The following is a 17,267-nucleotide window of genomic DNA, read 5'->3' as shown; positions in this document are numbered from 1 at the left end:
GTTCATATGTATGTAGATTCTCTCAGGAAAAGGTTATAGCTCGGTATCAGGTAACACCATTTTAAGCCAGGTTTTTTTTTTCTTGCCAAACACGCAAGGAACCCATTAGAACATGAACTCAATCCTTGTGTACTGTAGCATTGGACAACCACATGCATTATGACTCATCAGATGTATAGTTCTGGATTCACGATCCATAAAAACATGTGTACAGTTGAGTGGGAATGAACCATCCATAAACCATGTGTGCAGTTGAGTGGGAATGAAAGGGACTAATTAAGTCTTGCAATAATGTGAAGGTTCATGTAACTTACTTTGCAATCTATTCTTGGCTGTCATTGTCATAAGGCTATAAGATCTAAACATTTTAGCCCTTTCTATTAGTTATTGCATGTTAAGGGTGTCTTCATGTGCAAATTTCTACACTTTGCTATATACCAATATGTGAAGACTTCAGCTACATTGTACTTAGTGCTCTTTGCCTCCTGATATAAAGCAATCGTTGTAATTTCTCCATTTCTCTGTGTGCTGTCTTCATTGTAACTTAGCTGCACTGGTCCTTTGCAATACTATTGTTTGGTTTTTGGCTTTTTGCTAATCCTTTGCTTTTGAGATGACTTAACATTGGGGAGATAAATGGACCCTCCTTGAAACCATAATGATAATTTGGTTTAAAAATCTCAACCATTTATTTTTATAAGCTGGCTTATTGTCATTTGGTCATGTTTCTATTCTTAATAACTTCTTCGAACTCTTTGTGATGTGATAAGATTGTTTGTGTTTGGATGAATGTACTTTTATGTTTGGATGGCTAGTTTGGGTTTATATGGATATGAATGTGAATATGATGAAATATATTATATATCAGGTGTATATAATATTCCAGCAATTTTGGGCTAGATGTGAAATGAGTAAGAGATTTTTACCTACGAAAATTTTCGTAGGTAAAAGTTTTGTAAGTATTCTAATTATTTTTAGCAATGAAAATTTTCGTCGCTAAAAGTTCAAGCAATATAGCAAAGCCTTTCGTTGCTAAAAGCAGAACGAATATTTTTAGCAGCAAAAATTTTTGCTGCTAAAAAGTCTTGTAAGTTTTTTTAACGACGAAAATTTTCGTCACTAAAAGTGGAACGAATATTTTTAGCAACGAAAACTTTCACTGCTAAAAGTCGTGTAAAGTTTTTTTTAGATATTTATGGTAGCGAAAAGTTTCGCTGCTAAAAGTCTTATAAAGTTTTTTTAGCGACGAAAATTTTCGTCGCTAAAAGTTGAACTTATATTTTTGGCAGCAAAAATTTTCGCTGCTAAAAGTCTTGTACAGTTTTTTTAGTGACGAAAATTTTTGTCGCTAAAAGTGGAACGTATATTTTTGGTAGCGAAAATTTTCGCTGCTAAAAGTCTTGTGATATTTTTAGTGACGCAAATTTTTGTCGCTAAAAATATTGCCTTTAGCGACGATTCGAATTTTTCGCCGATAAAACCCTTCTACCTCGGTATTTTAGCGACGAAAATTTTCGTCACTAAAAGTTTTTAGCTACGAAAATTTGACTTTTAGCGACGAAAATTTTAGTTGCTAAAAGTGGGATTTCTTGTAGTGTGTACTAAAAAACTCTGTGGTTCCCACAGTCATTCGTGAATTTTATCCACTCCGTCCATACATTTTAGAAGATAATTTTAGGTCTTTAGCCTAAAAATGAAGCATATCCAAAGCTCAAATGGACCACACCACCAGAAACAGTGTGAATTCAACATCTACCATTGAAAATTTCGTGGGGGCCATAGAAGTTTTAGATCAATATGATATTTGTGCTTTCACTTCTTCCATGTCTTTGTGATATTATGAACAGGTTGGATGACAAATGAACATCACTGCGGGCCATAGAAATGTTTCAATGGTGGAAATCATTATTCCCACGGTTTCCTATGGTATGTATCCACTTGAGTTTTAGATATACCTCAATTTTGGTATCAACCACTAAAATGATATGAAAAAACGGATGGACGGAGTGGATACAACAATTGCATTCACGGTGGGCCCAATTGAGTTTACTCAGTATGATAAGAGCGTACAGCTCAGTACACAACTCCATTTAGGGAGTTTCTAAAGGGGCGCGTGACGGACGACCCCTTTGGGAGTTGAGTTTTAGGACCGTGGGGCCCACTGGATATGCATTTTATATATCCACTCCGTCCATTAATTTTAAATTATTATTTTAAATGCTGATACAAAAAATGTGTCAGATCGAATCTGTAAGGAAACCACACAACATATTAACAGTAGATATTTAATTTTTATTATTTCTTATGGTGTGGTCCACTTAGAATTTAATTTATATAATTTTTGAGCTCATCTACTAAAATTATATATCAGAATTAATGGGCGGCTTAGATGACCCCATGGAGCCCCATAAGCACCATCTATGTTTAATATCGTTTAGGAGAGGAATTACGCTTTAGCTACAGATTAACTAGGATCCGTAGCTAAATTTGCTACGAATTAAATCCGTAGCTAAATGCTTTCAACTTCCATAGCCTTTGCTCGATTTTTTGGTAGTGATACCTCAATCACATTTACAAAGTCTCATTATTCAATCCGTCGATCAAGATACTGGATAATGAACTTGGACATTTCTTCTCCATATTCAGTTGTCAAATATTTATTGATTGTATTGAATTCTAATAATTAATTGATAAATTGACCAAACTTTCATGTGTTAGGGAACATATGATAACATGATAATGTTGTGATATGATTACATGAAAGTTATACTCTATTTTAATTGTCATATATCTATGCATGACAGATTACTCCAGCTTTTTTGTATTGCAGATACAATAAGATCGATTGACTTTACTACCAGTTGGTTGAATGGTGGGCTAGTGAAGTTGCTTGAATTGTAAGAGTACATTCAAGGCTAAGAAAGTTGGTTGTATTCAGAGCCGGATCTATTGCTTGATGGAATCGTAATTCTCTGTGAGGTTAAAAATGAGTTTGGTATGCGCTGGCTTGAGATATGAATAGTCAAAGAGGATACGGCTGACTGTCGAAGCTGAGGAGCAAAATGAGGAATCCACCTAAGCAGAGACTCGTTTATGAGTAGCTAGTTGGTATGGCAATAACTTGCCTATACGATGATCCCTAGCTTATCTGAAAGGATTATTAGCCACAATGGGACTAAGACAAGACCAAAATCATATGAAAAGAAAGCTTGACGAGCAAAAGGCAGTGCGAGGTAAAAGGCATACAGTCATAAATCCTCGACTAAGTTACTATCTAAAAGATTAGTCAATGATACATTGAAAGGAATGGGGCTGAGCCTAATATATGAGCTACCAGTGTTGGCAACCCAACCTATACGAGTAGAGATCCTATTAGATAGGTTCAATGGGTAAACAACAAGACACGAGGTAGACAATTGCACTGATGTAAATGGGCCCCTTCTATGGTGTACAGTGCGAGCAACAATGAAGAATGATGAGTTTTTGAACTCTTAATGAATCCATAGCCATATATTTGGTGGTGTACCCAATTGCTACGTACACTTGATGAAATTCACCTATATGGGTGTAAATGTGGAGGCCGCTTCCTATGAGAATCTAGGCGAATTCTCTAGAGCACTCATGAAATCCAGGTAATGGTGTATGGCCGAAACGCACCAAACAGCAGAATCACTTGTAGAAGAAAAGTTATGTGAGTGGCATATACTTGCGATCTACATCAAAAGAAATCAGGTTCAAGACTATGGTGTCACCTGATTCCTGTAGACCTGTCGTGTTTACTCTAATGTTGGTTCAAGTCTATGGTGACACCGGCACCATTGCACAACTCTTCCATCTTAACCCGAAATGTCAAAAATTTTGAAACATGTGGAGGATTGTTGTATTTTAAATTATTTTAAAATAATTTAGTGTGTCAAAATATCCGTTGGGACGAACCATGGCTGTAGCCATAGGGTATGCATGTCCCTACGGATGTGTCTTTTCACCGAAAGGTTATATCCTTTCAATTTTTGTTTTGAAAAGTTGTGTCTTTTGAAGCCTAAGGGTCGCACCACTTGGGTTTAAACCCAATAGTCACAACCCTTTGTAAAAGGGTGTCTTCACAAAGTCTATAAATAGACTTTCTATCATCTGTTTTTTTTTTTATAAAAAAATGAAAAAGTTTGTTTCATATTAAAAGTACGGTTTAAGTGTTTTCTAGTTCGGGTTAAGACTACAAAGTGGTTCGAGCTCGTGTACAGTGAGTGCACCGCTGAGACCGAATCATAGTCGTTGTATCCTGGAGGTCGATTGCTTTGGAAACCTGTTGCACTTGGGATGCTGTCCAAGGGGAGCAAATTCGATTTCAAGCTGAGTGACTCATGTCACGCCTCAACTTCTATAAACCAATAAGTTTTCTCTTTTTCTCAATTTAAAGTTATTTTATTTCGATATGCTGAGGCCCCCTTCCTTGAGGCCCTTGCTGAAAGAGCGTGCCCCAATGAGTTTCCGATTGCAGTTGGAAGAATTGAACTCGGTACCAGTCTCGCATGCTCCCTTCCATTTCTCTGGCACTGGCGGCATTCCTTCATCACTGAACATCTCGCTCTCCGGCCATATACCGGTGTCGATGATGCCGATGATCTATCATCGCCAAAGTTGGTCGTGGACCACAGGCCCACATGCCTATTTAGGCCCAGAAACCGAGGGGTGTGTGGTATGGAGCTGGGCATGTCTCTGGGTACGTGGCAAGGTGACCTGGCATTCTTTCCAGCTCATTGAGCTGGGCCCGCGACATCACGGCACTGAAGCCGTTCATCACGTGGTTGTACGTATACAGGTGTACCGCAGCAATGCTGTCGGGTGCGGAGAGGGATGAGATCGTTGACATATACCAACTATCATGGGTGGCGAAGGGAGCTGGAATAGCCGATTTGTCCATGTGGATGATGTAGGGCCGACGTTCGTTGGCTGATGATGATGTGGCCGCATGAGTGAGAAAGAAGAGGAAGGAGAGGAGCATGAAAGGGGTGATGATGTGGTGGGCCATGGCTAGTGACATTGACCATGTGTTTGGGGAGAGGTTAGGATTTAGGAGGTGTATATATATATATATATATATATATATATATATATATATATATATATATATATATATAGACGTCAGATCTGCTCGAGTTAAAGTGCAAGCGATAAAACCTATTGAGAAGATTTTTAAATAAGAGAAATCTGTTTGCATAGTATTCACCGTTTTCCCGTCTGACAAGTCGGTCCATGGTTAGGTAATCTAGACCGTCGGTCTATTTTGTTTTAGACGGCTACAAAGAGAGATACCAGATTTACCCACATTCGGCTGAAAGAAATGGTCCTAAGATCGGTCCTTGTGATCTTCCAACGAGGGCGATTTCTGGAACACGGTCCATCCAATGTTGTGTGGGTCCCACTCGCCAGACTTGAAAACCTCAATAGCTTGAGCGATAAATCAAGAAAGGTGTTTGTGCGTGCTTGGCATATATTATTAATTTCTAAGGAAAGTGTGGTGGTTTTTGTACGTGCATGACTTGAGGGTTATGTCCACGAACAGAAACCTCGAACACGTCAAGTTCCGTACTTGTATGGTCAATGAATCTTGATCGTTTGTCCGGTGGGCCTTACTGGGGATGGTAATGTGAGAAACACCTTCTAATCTGGCAATCATGGATGTCCGATCTTTAATGAATCAGAAGGTTCAATGGTCCACATTCAAAGAAGAAATCTATTACATGGATGGGTTGAAACCTTTGTGGCGTGGGTCGATTATTTTTTATCCACCTGATGAACGGATGGTCCGGATTCTCCAACCGTACGGTCACAAGTGTACAGCAGCCAATCGCAGAGTACGTACAAAAGGTTAATCTTTGATTAACGGAAACTTCTCATTGGGCATAATCCTGTAGGCTGCTTCCTATGCAACGTTTGTTGAATAAGCTTATTCTACAACTCTGTATATGTTGGGCTTACCGTGATGTGCGCATACATCCACTCCTTCCATCATGTCCGTGCCATTATGATCTCCTCATAAGGCTAAAAATCAGCTCGATCCAATGCTCAGGTGGGCCACACCACGTAAATCATGCATAGCATGGCCCACCTGAGTTTTGGAATGACCTGATATTTTTAGGTGTCCATTCATCATGGTAGCTAGGGCGCATCCTGTGGGGCCACACACACTCTGGATGGTTTAAAGGTGGGATCTCCATCCGAACCGTTCCCTTTGGTGTGACCCACCTGTATTGATGTGGCCCCCACAAGCGTAGTTGTAGAATAAGCTTTTCGAAGGTTCCTAAGAAAGGGTGGGTCAGAGCAAATCAAAAGGCCGGCATTTTTAAAACTGACAGTTTGCTGAAGCACCCATTGACAAGACCTACAGTGAGCTGAAATGGGCTCATCCAAAGCCCAATGGGAAGCTTATCATTGGCTGATCTAGCACAGTGGGCCGGGAATGGGCTCAAAATTCAAGGCGTAGTGGGTGAAGAGGCCTGCAAATAGATGATCAGAGAAAAAAGCCAACAATGCTTAGAACTATATTTGTAGCCAACCAAAGAGTGAACTGAATGATTATTAAGTCAAAACATGCTAAAGATTTCAATCTACCTGAAGAACGACCCAAATACTTCACATGTGTGCCGCGTAGGTACGTGCAGTGTGAGGCCATTCCCCTTGTCACTTGCATGAGTTTTCAAATGGACTGTTGAAATTAGATGCTTAGAGGATTCTACACTAATCACTTTTGTAAAAATCCAAAATCATTCCAACCTCCTTATAAGATACAAATAAAGAGGACAATGAACAATCAAAGTCTCTCTTTCTCGCTTGCATAACTTTTTATGTGCGCACTCATGTGCACCTTTGCACACGTGTCCTGAGCACAAAATTTGAAGGGTCCATGTAACGTGGCACCCATGAAACCCTAAAAACCCACCTTTCACCCTTATCCAAAATTCTGGTGCTCTATAGGAAATAGAGTAGAAATCAAGGGAAGAAATTATTTCCTTTTGTCATGGCTCGCCAGAGTTTTGAATCAGGGTGAAAGTTAGGCCCTATTAGTTTCATGGGGTGCCATGTCACGTGGACGGTTCGAAATTTTATGCTCATATAACATGAAATGAGTTCTCAAAAAGTGATTAAGTGAGTGAGTGTGTGTTTGTGTGTGTGTGTGTGTCTATATATATATAGTATGTCGAACATCTACCCCATCAGCCAGATGCACCATTCCATGATGGGCCATAGACTTAAAAATCAAGTCAATCCATGACTTGGGTGGGCCACATCAAATACAACAGTTGAGAGGGGTTAACCTCTCATTAAAACATTCATATCATTTATTGGGCCCACCGAGATGTAGTTCATAAATCCAGACTATCCATTGTGTGTGTCCCACCTGGATGAGGGGTGAGATCAAGTTTCAGGGGCATCCAAAACTCAAGTGGGCCCCACCAAGTGCTTTTATATATTTTAGGCATGTCTTCACATGGTTTTAGATGGTATGGCCCACTTGAGTTCCGTGTACGGCAGATTTTTGGGATATCCCATAACCTAAAGGGGACCCATCAAATGCATGATGTTGATGTTCGACAAATATCACAGTGGGGCCAACACAGCTCAACCTCATAGTACCTCATGGTACCATTTCCACACACACACACACACACACACACACATGTTCTTACTATTTGCTATAATTTATGGATTAATGTAAATAAATGATGTTAAGACTTATTCTACTTTTAGTTTCAAGAAGGGGTCATTGCTTGGGTAAGCCCCACCATGGTGTTCATATTGTGAAATACACCCCAACCATTAGGTGCTTAATCACATATCAGACCCAACACTCAATAATTATCCAGATGTGGACCCCACGATTAGAAACTCTGTACAAGAAAAGGTTCACCCTCTAAACTATTTCCCTTGGTGTGGCCCACTTAAATCACATATAGGCTTGATTTTGGGACCCATGCTCACCATTAAGTGGGCATTTAACAGTTGGAGTTGATTGCACATATCCATTCTAATTAGTCGTATAAAAATCATGTTGGATATCTCTTTCTTAACTGTTTCCATTGATGAGGCTAAAGGTGGGCAAATCTGACCCGATCAGACCCGATTCGACCCGTTTCGAACCGAAACGAACCGAGCTAACTAGGTTAACTCGCTCGGTTTGATTGAAAAAACTTAACTCGACTCGACTCAAAACTAGATTTGGGCTGAGTCGAGCTTATTTTTGTAACTAAATTTTTTTTAAAAATAAATAAATAAATAAACTTAAAGCCCACCCTTGTTTTTCTATTCATCAGAGCGCCCGAATGCCTAAGCCCTAACCCCCTATCCTCTCTCATTGTCTGAGAGCCCAAGCCTCCCTTCCCCTTTCTCTCACTTTCCGAGCAGGCGAGCACATCCGGCTGTCCCTACTCTGCAGACCTCGACCTTTTGGTCGTCCCTGCCTCTGAGAGTTCAGCCTGTTGCCCTTCCATTACATGCCCATCTGTCTTTACCTTTCTCTAATAACACACACACACACACTCTCTCTCTCTCTCTCTAACCTCTGCATTTGCTTTGGCCCCCAAACAGGCGATATCCATTGCAGCCCGGTCGGGTTTCAACTTTAAAGACACAGGCGATATCCATGGTAGCCTAGTCGAGTTTCAACTTTAAAGACACATATTAATAGATTATTAATTAATATAATAATATGTATATATATTATATAGATAATAGATTATATATATATATATATATATTAATATTATTATACATTAATGTTAGGTTGTTATTTAATATGTCATATGTGAATGTTAATGTTATTTTTATTGTTATTTATTGTTAGTTATCAATTATGTGATTGTAAATGTTAAATTATTAATGTTAAATCATTAATTTTAATATTAATGTTACTATTAGTTTATTATTGTTCAATTAATTAGATTTTTTTTTCTGTTGTAGTATAGGATAATTAGTTGGTCATTTGAGAATTTTTATGTTACTAGGCATAGATTCAGTGTGTTTTTTGAGGCATAGAAATTCTCAAATTGTCACATTTTTGGATAGTTCAAGGTTGGATAGATAAGAATACTTTCATCTATTCTAATTAAAATGCATATGCCTATCTCGATTCGTCTCTCTTCTCTGAATATATTTCTTGTATTTGTTTCTGTCATCAAATATCCACACTTTGTATGGATAGTTGACATGGGAATTAAATATTCACACTTTCTGTCATCAAGAACATCTTGAAGAGTAGACGGATCATCATCATCTGTAATGAAAACTTATGCAAAATTTGAGTCATACTTGTATCCATGGCAACCTACGATCCTGGGGCAGATTCCTTCACACAGGTGACTACTCCACCTAGTATTATACATCTGTCTGCGCATCTGCATCAACCTGAGTATCATGTGTCTCCACCTGAACATCCAGAACCAACTTTTCTGGTTCCTCTTGCTCATCCTTACGGAATAAGGATCTTTCGTCGAATTTAATATCATGGCTAATGATGAATTTTCGTGTGACTCAGTCATATAGTTTATACCCATTCACACCACCACCATATCCAATAAAGATGTATTTTTTTGGCTATTTAGTCTATCTTATATCTCTCAACTAACGGTACATGAGAGTAAGCCTCACAACTAAACACACACAATCTCGAGTAGTCTGCCTACTGACCACTCCATACTTCCTCTGAAATTTTACAATCAATGGCCGTAGAAGGGGACTGATTCACTAAGTAATAAGCCGTATTAATGGCCTCAGTCAACAATTTCTTGTCAACCCAGCATTATTAATAATGCATCGGGTCATCTCCAAGAGAGTCTGATTCATCCACTCTGCTTCATTGTTCTGCTATATGGTGTGTGGCGCACTGTGTTGTACCTCACGATCCCTACATCCTTACAATATTGTTTAAATTCACCTAAAGTAAATTCTCCAACGTTATCTGTCCTTAGTATATTCACTTTTTTCCTTTACTATTTTTCCACCATTGTCTTCTATTGCTTGAAGTTGATGAAAATATTGAATTTATTTTTCATAAAATAAACATACTTTCTTGAAGTAATCGTCAATAAATGTGACGAACCATGATGACTTTCCAAAGGAAACCACGGGCGTCGACCCTCATACATCAGAATGAACATAATCAAAAACACCCTTACATACATATTTTTCAAATTTAAAAGATAACTTTGAATGTTTACCATATATATAATCTTCGCATATACTTAATCAAAACTCTTAAAAACTAGAATTAAACACCGGTCAGAAAGTACCTTCATGCTTCACTTGCTCATGTGGCCCAGACGTGCATGCCACATATGTGCAGATGTGGAATCTGCTACAGGTGTTGTAGCTCCAACTGATAAAATACTCCTAATCAACCTATAAAGGTTCTTGTTCCTCTGGTTTTCATGACAACGAGTACCCCTTTTGAAACTTTAAGGACATAATCAAAACCAGTGAATCTACACCTAAGCACCTTGAGTGCACCAAGAGATATCAAGCTCTTTCTCATATCAGTAACGTGTCTCACATCGATCAAGGTGTGCTCCATTCCATCAAACATCTCGATGCGCATTAATCCAACACCCATCACATTACAAACATTATCATTACCCATAAATAATTGGCCACCATCGCACTCTCTGTAATTGGTGAACCAACTCCAATGAGGAGTCATGTAATATGATGCCCCAGTATCCAATATCTACTCATTGTTATGATCATCGTATAAGTGTCTGACCATGGACATGGACAACACATCACTTCCACTCGTACCTTCATCAGACTCGGCATTACTGGCTTCCCTAAAAGAAATATCTGAGTTCTCTTTTCTTGGCTTATGATTCTTACAATCCTTCTTCATGTGCCCAGACATCCCACAATTCTAGCACTTCAACTTTCCATTGCCCTTTCCGTTGGATTTGGATTTCGATCGAGAAGATCTACTGTCTCACTCAGAATTCTTCCCCCTCGTAACTAATGCATCACTAAAAGCACCTATGTCACCTCTTTTCTTTCTCATCATCTTTCCTTAAAGGGCTGAAATAATGGTATCGATGCTAAGAGTTAATCTACTGGTGCACGAGTCATTGAATGACTCAAAAGAAGCCAGGAGAGAATTCAACGGGATACATGTTTGATCTTCATCCTTTATCATTTCCTCCACATCTAGCAATTTGTAAATTATTTCATTAAAGTTGTTAATGTAGGCCTTAACATCACCTCCCTCTGCCATCTTCAGATTGAACAACTGAAGCTTCAAGTATAAGTGATTTTCAAGAGATTTTTTCACATAGATATCCTCTAATTTCTCGTATAAACTTACTACAGTTTTCTCTCTCACGATGTTGTAAATGACCTCATCCGTTAGGCACAATTGGATAGAGGTTCTCATTTTCTTATCCGTCTTCTTTCATTCCTCATCTGTCATAGAATTTGACTGCTCCTTAAGGATGGCATCATTCAATCCTTGATAAACTAGGTGGCTGATCATCTTGACCTTCCATAATTCAAAGTTATTTTTTCTAAGGTATTTCTCAACATCAAACTTAGAATTGGAAGCCACTGATACTCTACTTTCATAGTTGAACTACGTACCAATGTCTACCTCTAATACCACTTATCGGGAAATCGCGGAAGCACACAGAGATAAATTAAGTAGAGTATTCCAATCGCACAATCAAGCCCAATCACAAAGACTTCGAATTAAACATGAAAAATTCTTTTCGGGAAAAAACCACGCCACAAAGCGACAAATATGCACTATAAAAGTAGAAAGTTACAAGAGAAAGATTACCCAATTCGAACAAGCCTCGAATAAACCCAAGCTACACCCTTGAAACCCTAGGAACGAATTAGAAGCCTTAAGATACCCCAAATTCTCAATTACACCCATAATTATAACCTTTATGAGAATCAAAATTGAAATATGAAACAAATACCACAAATACGCAACTTTGCATAACTCTGTGCGATTGTTCGATGATGCTTCAATTGCATCGAACAACCTTCATTATTTTTATGGCCCAAAGGCTGAAGCAATGGGTGTTCTCACCACATGATTTCCCCCATCTTCATACCAATTAAGATACCCATAATTACCTATATAATCACTCTTTATTACAACTTCTGCCATGTCGATCTGGACACTCATAGTAAATCCTTGCTTGCTGTATTTACTGTCGAATTTCAATTCCGGTGGGTCCACCACAACTCTCATCCCGGTTGGCGCTTTCACGACCGCACGATAGATGGACGGAGAATCTGCGACGTTGGTCAGGACCCGTGTGAACACCACACGGGATGAGTTGGTGTTGTTTAAGATCACCATGAACGATGGGTAATTGAGATCGAGGGTGGCCTTAGTGCAAGTGTAATTCAATCCACGGGTGATGATCTTGATTCGGTCGGTCGTGTAGTTTAGCCCGCAGAGGAAATTAATGTAATCTTGACGCTCGAGATCATACACTAGACCGGGGTCCATTGCCTTGTTTGGATCAATGTGTCCTGCGCCATAATCAAGAGGTGTGGCAGCTGTTCCAGTGATCGGATCTAGGATCGGACCGTGGGTGTTATCGGTTATGTATGCAGTGGTCATAAGTGCGGACCGGATGGCAGCTGGGCTCCAATCAGGGTGGGCTGCACGTAGCAATGCAGCCACACCAACAACGTGGGGCGATGACATGGATGTCCCAGAAACCAGCGCATATTCCGAGACTAAATAATCATCATCGATCGGTTGACGTCCACGGTTGGGGACCCATGCGGCCAGGATATGGACTCCTGGGGCCACTATGTCGGGCTTCAGAATCCATGGGCTCAGAATATTGGGCCCACGTGAAGAGAAGCTGGCCACTTGAGGAGCTGGCTTGGATCCTAACACTGTAATCTGGAACTTAATATCCACTGTTGGTGGCTGGGCGGCATTCGCGATATACCTCTTTATGATCTCTCCGTCCTTGATGCTGATTGCAACGAACGGCATGAAGAAGTCATCAGGATTCAGGAACTGGGCTGAATCAGTGACAAAGATTGCCCCTTCAGCCCCTGTCCTATTCACTTCGAACATCTGAGTATATTCGTCCCCGAACCCACAGAAGACGATCTTGCCAGCTACGTCTTTGGGATCAAGACTGTAGTAATCACAGATTTCCTTACTAGCATTGCCATATCCATAGTAAAGTGGAACACCAGAGATGTAGATGCTCTCAGGATAGAATGACTTCCCTTGTACGGTTGTGATGCCATCGCCAAGAGTGATTGAAGCCGCATAGTCTCTATCAATGGTCCCCGCAGCAACTGTCGTGATCCAAGGGGCACCATTTCCAATAGTGTAAGCATGTGGCCCACTATTTCCAGCCGAACATGACACAAAGATCCCTCTCTCCATCGCTGCAAAGGCTCCCAGTGCAATAACATTTTCATCGTAAGGCAATAATCGCGGCAATCCCAATGACAACGACATCAGATCCACACCGTCCGAAATTGCCTGGTCCATGCCGGCAAGGATATCAGTTGTCGGCGACTCCAACGTGTCGGCGGTGAATAGGACCTTGTACATAGCAAGCCGGGCCATGGGTGCAACCCCAACAGCTGTGCCTTTAGCATAGCCGAAGTAGTCTGCGTTAGGCGTCCGGCTTCCAGCAGCAGTCGATGCCGTGTGCGTCCCATGCCCGTAGAAGTCCCTTGGCGAATCATAGTCATCGATCTTCGATATGTTGAGGCCCCCTTCCTTGAGGCCCTTGCTGAAAGAGCGTGCCCCAATGAGTTTCCGGTTGCAGTTGGAAGAATTGAACTCGTCACCAATCTCGCATGCTCCCTTCCATCTCTCTGGCACTGGCGGCATTCCCTCATCACCGAACATCTCACTCTCCGGCCAGATACCGGTGTCTATGATGCCGATGATCGTATCATCGCCAAAGTTGGCTTTGGGCCACAGGCCCACATGCCTATTCAGGCCTAGAAACCGAGGGGTGTGTGTGGTATGGAGCTGGGCATATGTCTCTGGGTACGTGGCGAGGTGACCAGGCATTCTCTCCAGCTGATTGAGCTGGGCCTGCGACATCACGGCACTGAAGCCGTTCATCACGTGGTTGTACGTGTACAAGTGTACAGCAGCAATGCCATCGGGCGCCGAGAGGGATGAGATTGTAGACGTGTACCAACTATCATGGGTGGAGAAGGTAGCTGGAATGGCTGATTTGTCCATGTGGATGATGTAGGGCCGACGTTCATCGGCCGACGATGATGTGGTCACATGAATGAGAAGGAAGAAGAAGGAGAGGAGCATGGAAGGGGTGATGATGTGGTGGGCCATGGCTATTGACATGGACCATGTGTTTGGGGGAGTGGCTAGGATTAATTTAGGACGTATATATAGAAATCAGACGTACGTGCTGAACTAATGAGTTAAAATGCAAGCGATAATATCGATTGAGAAGAATTTGAAACAAGAGAAATCTGTTTGCATAGCATACACCGATTTCGCCTCCGACAAATGGGTCCCGTGGTTAGCTTATCTAGACCGTTGGTCTGTTGTGTCCTAAGATACACGGCTTCAAAGAGAGATACCAGATTGACCCACATTCGACTAAAAGAAAGGGTCTCAAGATTGCTCCTTGGGATCTTCAACGAGGGATATTTACGAGGAACGGGCCATCCAATGTTGTGTGGGTCCCGCTTGAGCGATGGCTCCAGAAAAGGAAATTGTTTGTAAGTACCTGGCGTATCTATAATGAGCCCGGATCCACTCCAAGCATTGGTAGGTTAAGCGCAAACTACAAAGTTATTTATTGTACTCGTCCTCGTGTGTACATGCAATCCAATTCGTCCATCATGTTCGTATTCTGAGGTTCTCCTCGGTGGCTAAAAAAGACTCCATTTCAAATTTTAAGTGGGCCACACCACAGTGAAAAAACTGCCACCACTCATTTTGGAAAAGGTTATCTCCTCTCAAGGAACACGCAGCTCACATTTATTGTCGTCGGTTACCATGCAAGGAAACTTGTTGACGTCACCAAGTTCGGCAGGGCCACCATGATGCATATGTTATATCGAAACCGTCCATCCATTTGGCGACATTCTTTTAATGGTTGTGCCCAAAATGAGACAGATAAAAAGCTCAAGTGGACCACATTGCAATAAGCAGTGGAGATTGTATGTCCACCATTGAAACCTTCCTGGGTCACAGAAGCTTTGGATAAATCTGATATTTGTTTTTTTTTTTCATCTGCTTTTTGTGATGTGGTACACTTGAGCTTTGGAAATTAGCTTTATTTTTAGCTCATGCTCTAGTGTGTGTGGGGTGTGTGTGCGCGTGTAAATAAATAAAAAAAACTTGGTGACGTCAACACACCACCAAGTTCGGTGGTGTTGGCCCCCTTGGATTGACGTGGGTTGCCTGGACTGTTCAATGCCGGACCACAATGGTATTTGTGTTTTATCGAAATCAGTCATTTATTTTGGATCATTATTTTAGATCATCAGCCGAAAAATGAGGCAGATTCAAATCTTAAGTGGACCACAACACAAGGAAACAGTGGTAATTGAATGCTTACCATTCAAAACTTTCTAATACCCACTGTAATATTTATTTGCCATCCAAACTGTTAATTAGGTCACAAAGACCTAAATGAATTAAGAAACAAATATCAGTTTTATCCAAAACTTTCATAGCCCTTGAGAAGTTTTCAATGGTGGTTGTTCAATCACCACTGTTTCCTGTAGCGTAGTCCACTCATGTCATAAAATGTTATATATATAAATTAAAAAAAAAAAAAATGTACAATGTGGATATATAAATGGGCGAGCACCATACATTTCCACCGTCAAAAACATTTTCGGAGCCAGTGAAGGTTTGGATCAAGTTTATATCTGATGTTTTTCCTTCATCCCCGGGTCTACATAACATTACGAACAGGTTGGATGGTAATATATATATTAAAAAAAAAAAACATGGTGGCCCTTAAGAAGGTTTCAGTGGTAGGTGTCATAATCACCTCTGGTTTCGGTGTGGTCCATTTGGATCTCCATCATTTTTTGGATCACACCGTAAAATGATCCGGAAAGATTGATGGACGGTGTATAAAACCTATACATGGGCGGCCACATAAAAATGCCCCTCATTTCATCTACAGTGGCGGTTTGTTGTGGCCACCTATGATAAAACTCCCCTAATAGTTATTTTTTTTGTAGTGTTACTGTGTATATGTTACCTAGTCATTTAGTTTTCCCACCATGATCAGGATGGGCCACACTAGTCAAATCTGAAAGTGTTTAATAATAAAAGCTTAGATTTTTGCACAAGTATTGGTATCACTTGGTGTAAAAGGTCGAGATGGGCCATCGGTGTATGCATGGTTAGATTCATACCATTTATTCAATGTTAGAAGGAAAATATACTAAGACCTCGAGAATCTGGATCATCTAATCATTTGGTGGGCTTCCCCGATCAATCATTGTCATTCAAATTTCAGAATCGTAAAATAATAATTAAAAAAATATATCTAAATTTTGATAATTGAATTTAATGAACATATTTAGTCATCTAAGACTTGGCCACATAGAACGTTAATAAAAGGAGGGCCCCACCATGTAATATAAACAGGTGAATAATATTGTTGTGGATATAATTGATAGGATTTCTGAATTCAAACCAGCTTGATTATCTTATGGATTCTATACTACCAGACTCTGGTGAGTAACCCCACGTCTCTTATGATTTATTATAATTAAAATAAATTGTTTGTGATGGTTTGATTGATTGATGTATTGATTAGAGTATTTTGTTACAATATTAGTGATTCAATGACTATAAATATATGCAATGTTAAATCATATGTTAATTTGTGCCAAATTATAGGAAATATGATAATTGTATGTCAAATGTTCTGATTAAAACAAGTAATTATGATAGTTATGAAAATAATGCATTCATACATCATCCATCATTCATTGCATTTGCATAATGCATCATGGTTGATCATAGGGGCCATCCCTAGAAGAAATATCAATCCTAGTAGAGCGCTACTAGATGCATGTTATGCACAAGTCTACCAAAAGGTGAAAGCCTACCCAATGGGTAGATGCTGGTTGACGATCTTCAACCCGAGCAGATGGATGATCATCCCATCTGATGCACTCATGCACCATTTGCATCCATATCATTATGCATATATTATTGCATTTAGTGCTTTATATTATTTTAATTGTTATGATTATGAATCATGCTGTTTTATTTCACTAAGCCTAGC

At 40.1% G+C, this 17,267-nt stretch overlaps 2 protein-coding genes across 2 annotated transcripts in view; both read right to left on the bottom strand.

The window, feature by feature from the left end:
- Positions 1 to 10,606, bottom strand: part of LOC131227266 (subtilisin-like protease SBT1.8) — a 44,428-nt gene extending 33,822 nt beyond the window's left edge. Inside the window, exon 1 of the mRNA XM_058223034.1 lies at positions 10,493 to 10,606. Coding sequence (XP_058079017.1) covers positions 10,493 to 10,606 — 114 coding nt within the window. The remainder of the gene's footprint in view (positions 1 to 10,492) is intronic.
- A 1,428-nt stretch (positions 10,607 to 12,034) lies between these two features.
- LOC131237528 (subtilisin-like protease SBT1.7) lies at positions 12,035 to 14,338 on the bottom strand. The gene has a single exon (XM_058235352.1). It carries the CDS (start codon positions 14,330 to 14,332, stop codon positions 12,035 to 12,037), a length of 2,298 nt encoding a protein of 765 aa, XP_058091335.1. The 5' UTR covers positions 14,333 to 14,338.
- Positions 14,339 to 17,267: the final 2,929 nt, after the last annotated feature.

The sequence above is a fragment of the Magnolia sinica genome, chromosome 2, assembly GCF_029962835.1.
Source record: "Magnolia sinica isolate HGM2019 chromosome 2, MsV1, whole genome shotgun sequence".
NCBI lineage: Eukaryota > Viridiplantae > Streptophyta > Magnoliopsida > Magnoliales > Magnoliaceae > Magnolia > Magnolia sinica.
This window is presented reverse-complemented; position numbering and strand designations above follow the sequence as displayed.

Excerpts from the sequence above, each read along its gene's own strand:
- LOC131237528 (XM_058235352.1), bottom strand. The coding sequence starts at position 14,332 with ATGGCCCACCACATCATCACCCCTTCCATGCTCCTCTCCTTCTTCTTC.